This window comes from Phalaenopsis equestris, unplaced genomic scaffold (assembly GCF_001263595.1).
Source record: "Phalaenopsis equestris unplaced genomic scaffold, ASM126359v1 Scaffold000203, whole genome shotgun sequence".
NCBI classification, from domain to species: domain Eukaryota; kingdom Viridiplantae; phylum Streptophyta; class Magnoliopsida; order Asparagales; family Orchidaceae; genus Phalaenopsis; species Phalaenopsis equestris.
The window spans coordinates 1,690,999-1,697,868 of NW_018164645.1; the positions used below are offsets into that span (position 1 = coordinate 1,690,999).

A 6,870-nucleotide genomic window follows, 5' to 3' on the forward strand; every position below is an offset into this window, starting at 1 on the left:
CGAACTCAGAACTACACTGCGCTGGCGCCGTGGAAGGAAGACGAGAAACGCTAGGTAGGGTTAGCGAGCCCCCAATCCATGGCGTTGCTGCAACAAGCTTGCTCGGCTCCACTCGCACGCTCATGGCGGCAACATATTTCCAAGGCTGCGGCGGCCATCCCTCGCCGCCGTTTCTGGCGCCGAGGCTTCGTAAGGCCGACTCTCGCTTCCTCATTGGCATGTCGGAAACGGAGCTCCGTCAGCTCGCCATCGATTATGGCCAGGTGAACAATCTCTTCATTGCCTCTTCCGCTGTTCTTTTGTTAAAAAGGACCTCATTTGTTTACCCGTTTTGTTGGTTTGGCAAAAAAAATGTTTTAGAAAAGCTACAGAGGCAAGCAGCTCCATGATCTCCTGTACAAGACCAGGGCTAAAGAAATCCATGACTTTAGTCACCGTGAGTATAACTAAGCATTCAATTCATCTTTCCCTTTTTTCATTTTTAACCTACGACTCATTCAGCAGATTGTTGATGGAAAACTTGTTTTAGAAATTGATGAGCTTGTTTTTATCTTTTATTAATGACAGTGCCTCAGGTGTTTAGGGAAGAGCTGCGCGAAGCTGGGTGGAGGGTTGGAAGATCACCTATTCATCATGCTGTCACCGCATCTGATGGCACTGTTAAGGTATCATTGAATTCTTGATTCTTTGTCTCATGTGGCACAAGATCATTGTGTGTTTGGGAAAATAATGATTTGGTTATTGCGCCTTAGCCGCACTAGTTGAATTTCAAGTACACAAAGAGCAAATTGCTAGAATTTTAAAAATGAATCAATACATAATAAAAATTGTAAATTAATGATTATGATTTTAATATTTTGGTAGTAAGTTATTATTTATTTTTTTATTTTAAGAAAATATTGACATATAACTAGTAGGGAGATAAAATAGTAATATCACTAATTTATGATTATTTTTAGAGGAGAATTATGAGAGTGGATTGGATTCTTAATTGAAATTATAGACAAATTCATTCAAGCATTAAATAAAAAGATGTTAGATCGATCTAACATATGAAAGTCATTTTAATTGGATTTAGCTGATCATGAACTATTGAAAATAAATTAAATAAGAATGGCTTGTACATTATATGAATAATTAATAAAACAAGATGATTGTGATCGAATATTGTAAGCATCAGGTTTATTGTGAGGTATATAAATCAAATTATGTTTTCTTAAAATATTTATTCACATTGTGGATTGAAAGGCCAACCTAAATGAATAATTTAAAAATGGATTAAAAGTGAATAACAAGATATGAAAATCGTAAATAAATGGATATGATTTAATTATTTCAATACTGTGTTTTACAGTTTTTTCAATATATTTTATTTTTAATTAAAATAATGAAGTGTCTAGTTGGTAGATAAAATATTTATATTAATGATTTTTGCTATTTTTAGTAGAGAAATATGAGAAAGATTAGATAATTAGTATTATAGGAAAAAAAAATTCATTTAAGAGTTAAAATCAAGTGATGTTTAACCTACTTAACATATGAAAGTTATTTTAATTTAATTTAATAGACCACCAAATATCTGGACTTTCATTAAAATAAAGTTATTAAGAATGTTGCCTGTATCATATTAAAGTCTAGTAAGAGCAATCAAAGTATGATTGAGTATCATAAAAATCAAGTTTGTTGTGTAGTATATGAATACAAATATTTATTAAAAGAACTTAAACTTAAAATTATAAATTAAAAGATGACCTAAATAAATAATTTAAAAATAGATTTTTATGGTGAGATAATTCCTCATAACATATGAATGACCAAATGAATATAAATAAAAAATTATATTGTATGAAATGAATGTTTTTTTTTCATGTTTAGGCATAAATTAAGTAAAAGGGATAAATCAAATGATATGCAATAAATGTATTGGAGAATTGAGTTCAGTTTGCTTTTTTTTTTTTATAATATCCTCATGGAGCTATTAAAGCCCAACAAATATTTAACAATAATTAAACTATTTGACCTCATCCATGTGCATATAGAGTTTTTCCACAACATAAGAATACATTTATTGCAATCCAATCTTGGCATATAAGAACAATGTTAGCATCAAGCAAACAATGATATGTTCTTTCATTTTCATATCATCTGCCCTGCAGCTAACACCTTCCCTAACATTTGAGAGTGCAACATTTGAAACATGGATCTCAGCCCAAAGCATATTCAACTAATCTGTTGATGCCAGTAGAAACGATGGAGCTCACAAAGCACAATACAAAATTCAGAACATCAACTCATAAAATTAAGAAAATATTCTTCGTTTAATCCTTTGCATCCCTATACAATTAAAAATAAGTTAGTGCTAAAGTATTACTTGTTTTAACAATTCTAAGTATAGGAAGCTTGTAAGAGATATGCAACATCCATTATAAATTGAATTTTTGTCTATCGTGATAAACTGAATCAAAACAATTAATTGTCATCCCTAGGGAGATTGGAAGAATGATCATGCAAAGAACTTTTATATTATGCTCTTCAAAAGTACAAATGACACGATGACAAAGTTGGAGCTTTGTTGGGTTTAATCTAAGGTACATGAAGTTATTAAAGAATATAATATCTACTAAGTTAACTATATCAACAAAAAACTTTTTTAGTGTTGATAATTGTTATTTTAATTATACTAAAGATTATTAGAGAATTAATACATTCCTTCAAAATTTGAATCATAAAAAATTATTCAATTTTGTGTGTGCACATTTTTCTTTGTATGATGATCGACAGATTATGATGATAATCCTATAATACCACTAATAACCTTGATAATTTTCTTGTGATGATTCAATTTTTTTCTTACCATGAATTTGATAATATTTTTATTTTGTGGTTAATCTATAAATTTCTCTTATAATTCACAACTTAGGTGTCCTTGATGTATTAAACATCAATCTTTTCCTTTAAATGACTAAATGTTTCCATTGATTATCCTCTTAACTAATGAAAGTGATAATACTATTGTTCGCATCAGTAAAGATTAAAAAGGTCTAGGATGAATATCTTTAAAAAAATATCTCATAATAAATTGGGATTTACTCCCAGAATTTGACGTGCATTTGAAGATAATTTAAAATACTCTTTAAGGGTTACTTCTTTGTTTTGATAAATTTTAGAAACATTCAAAGGGTCCTTGATGAGCTTTCAATTAGTAATAAACTATTAAACTAAAAATTTGATATGGTCGGCAAATGTATGGATAGTCTTACCGAAAAGAACATAATTAAACTTACGCTCAACCCTCAAATGTGGGTTAGGAAAACCTGGAAAACGAACACTTCCAAGGATTGTTGAATATGCATGATATTCTTGTAATGATTGATGTATTTATAAAGATCAAATGTCTCATTGTACAATTTTATTACAGGCAACTTGAATTCTATTTGAATAAAATATTAAAGAATATAATCTTTATAGACGGATTCTTGAAAGCTACTATGGTATGTAAGATGATTCTTATCTCTTAAAGGAAATTTCTCATTAACATGACATTAAATTTTTTCTCGTATGATATTAAGAGCAACATAAATGTAACTAGGTTGAGCGAAGTTCACTAAGGTTATTCGACATTATGGTTCAGTTAAATAGCTCAAGAAAATTGTGTTGAACTAGCAATCATCTCCAAGATATCCTAATGAGGTTGCGGGAAAGGAACTCTGAAGGAGGCCCCCACATGAGTACCTTTAAATTGACTAGTTTTAGCCTATTATTGATTTCGTGGTAGGTGATGTGATTGTATTGTTTGTTGAGTATATTCATGTAGGAGCTGAAGATGTTAAGCTTGATTTGACATTTAAGTATCGTAATATTCTCTAATTTGATTGATTTAGAGTTGTCAGATTCGTATTCTCTAGAATCTCAATGAGATTATAAGCATGTAAGTTTGAGAAATTATTTGACTTTTTAATTAGTATAGTAAAATTTTCAATTTTACTGTACCTGCTTGATTGTAGCTTATTTGGACTTTGATCAAACCTTTTTTTGGTGTTAGGTTCTTTTTGTGAAGACATTTAGTTTGACTATAAATTTAATGAAATTAGAGGTCAAAATGGCCTGAATTTCATTCTAAAATTTCTTCATTAAAAAATCACATCAGTAGTCACGTTTTATTGGATGACTTTTTTGCGACATATCAATAATAATATAATATAATCAATTAATAATATAATAATAATTGAATATTGTACGCTTGATTGAAATAATTAATCCAAATTAAATATAATGAAATGCTAGGAATTTATATTGGAAGAACTACACGTCGCTTTTATAATAGTGCTATTGGTATGCCATTGGGTGATTGCCCTGATGAATAGAGATTTTAGGTTATTAGATTTGAACGTTGACTAGTACTTGTTAATGGGCTAATTAAAAGTTAAATGTTGATTTGTTATTATTGACTGTGAACAATTAAATATAGGAGGTCATTTTATTTAATTTATAGGCGAAGCATAACTCTTATAAAAGAGCGATCATTTTTCACCTTCAACATCTATGATGTATTCTTGGTATATTTCAATGTTTATAGATGAACCTAATTGTTACACGTGCAAAAGGAAAAAAAAAGGTCTAAAAATGATTCTAAAATCGCACTTAAAACAATACTTTTAAGAAAAACTATTTTAAACAATTTTTAGCCACGCTAACAAACCTTTATGGTGATATAATATATTTTTATACTACTTTTTAATGCAGAACTTTTAACGATCTATGGTTCACTAAAACAAGCATTGGATGAGATGTCTGAAAGTACATACAAATGAACTATTCATAGATTCTCAACTTTTAATTTTAGTAATGATTTTTTATCTTTGTATGCTAAACAAAAATTTATGCTTCATTCATTCCAAACAATAATAGAAAGTCTTTAAATGTTAATTTCATAAGAAATTTGAGAATCAATGTAAATTTTCTACACTAAATGAAATTCAGGACACAATAGAAAATCTGGCACACATACCAATCACCAAAAGGTTATTTGGATCACTTTAAGTTTTTAGTTTGTATACTATACAAACTAAAACCAAGATTTAAAAAAAAACAACAAAAAATTAAAGTGATCCAAATAACCTTTTGGTGATTGATATGTGTGTCGGATTTTCTATTGTGTCCTGAATTTCATTTAGTTTGTATAAACACTACCGTTGTTGGTCCCATGCCCTGATGCGAAAAGTGGAGGTTTGCGTTAGGTAGTCGACAGCCAGCGTAAAACTTGCCGAAAAAAATCATGACATGAATCCCACATTACGTGCGAATGCGGGTAAAGAAGTTAGTCCATGAAACTAATGAAACTAATATTAGGATAGAATCTTGAAATATATGTACTCTCAATGATAAATTAATGAAATTAGTTGATATTATGATTCATAGGAAAATTAATATCTTATGTATTCAAGAAACTAAGTGGGTTGGAGAAAAGGCTATGGAGATTGATAATTTAGGTTTTAAACTTTGGTATTCTGGTAAGAGTCGCACTAGAAATGGTGTAGGTGCAATTATATATAAGAGTTTGAAAGATCATGTTGTAAATATTAATAGAGTTGGAGATAGAATTATAGTCCTTAAGATTATCATTGGTAGTAAGATTTTTAGTATTATAAGTGCTTATGCTCCTCAAGTAGGCTTAGATACAGGGTCTAAAGATAAATTTCGGAATGACTTAGAAGAATTAATACAAATGATACCTCTGGAAAAAAAAAATTTTATTGGAGGAGATTTAAATAGACATGTTGGTAGAATGATAGAAAACTTCAGAAATAATCATGGTGACTACTGTTTTAGAGTAACTAATGAAGAAGGTAGAGTTATTTTAGATTTTGAGAAGAAGAGATCGTCGTGATTGTAAAGATTATAAGGTCATTCCAAGTGAGAATTTAAGTACCCAAAATTGTTTATTAGTTTTAGATTTTAAAATTAAGAGTTGTAAAATAAATAATACTAGGACTCATCATCGTAGAATTAGATGGAGAAACTTAAAAAACACAAATAAAATTATTTTTATGAGTAAAATTCAAGATTTTAAAATTTGGGATATTCATGAGGATGTAAATGTTATGTGGGATAAAGTAACACACTACGATTTTAGAGTAACTAATGAAGAAAGTAGAGCTATTTTAGATTTTGAGAAGAAGAGATCGTCGTGATTGTAAAGATTATAAGGTCATTCCAAGTGAGAATTTAAGTACCCAAAATTGTTTATTAGTTTTAGATTTTAAAATTAAGAGTTGTAAAATAAATAATACTAGGACTCATCATCGTAGAATTAGATGGAGAAACTTAAAAAACACACAAATAAAAACACAAATAAAATTATTTTTATGAGTAAAATTCAAGATTTTAAAATTTAGGATATTCATGAGGAAGCAAATGTTATGTGAGATAAAGTAACACACTATTAAATAAGTAGCAAAAGATGTGCTTGGAGAATCAAAAGAAAAAAAAATTTATAAATAAAAATAGTTGGTGGTGAAATAATAATGTGCAAGAAAGATAAAATATAAAAAGTTATGTTATAAAAATTGGTTTAAATGTAAAAGCATGGATAACTGGAAAAAATATCAAACGTCCCGCAGGAAGTCTAAAAGAACAATCTGTGACGCTAAAAATTTTGTTTTTAATAATCTTTATAATAGAATAGATACTAAGGAGGGTGAAAAGTATATGTATAAACTAGCCAAACAAAGAGAAAAGAAAAGTAAATATTTAACTCAAGTATATTAAAGATAAAAATCAAAAAATACTTTTCTTAGAAAAAGATATTTGGATAACTGGAAAAAATATCAAACGTCCCGCAGGAAGTCTAAAAGAACAATCTGTGACGCT

General features: G+C 29.0%; 1 protein-coding gene across 1 annotated transcript in view; it reads left to right on the forward strand.

Moving 5' to 3' along the window:
- The window catches only part of LOC110022912 (probable dual-specificity RNA methyltransferase RlmN), an 11,344-nt gene continuing 4,474 nt past the window's right edge, over nucleotides 1-6,870 (forward strand). Inside the window, exons 1-3 of the mRNA XM_020722069.1 lie at nucleotides 1-263; nucleotides 361-436; nucleotides 568-665. Of these exons, the coding sequence (XP_020577728.1) occupies nucleotides 123-263; nucleotides 361-436; nucleotides 568-665 (315 nt within the window). The 5' untranslated portion in view covers nucleotides 1-122. The remainder of the gene's footprint in view (nucleotides 264-360; nucleotides 437-567; nucleotides 666-6,870) is intronic.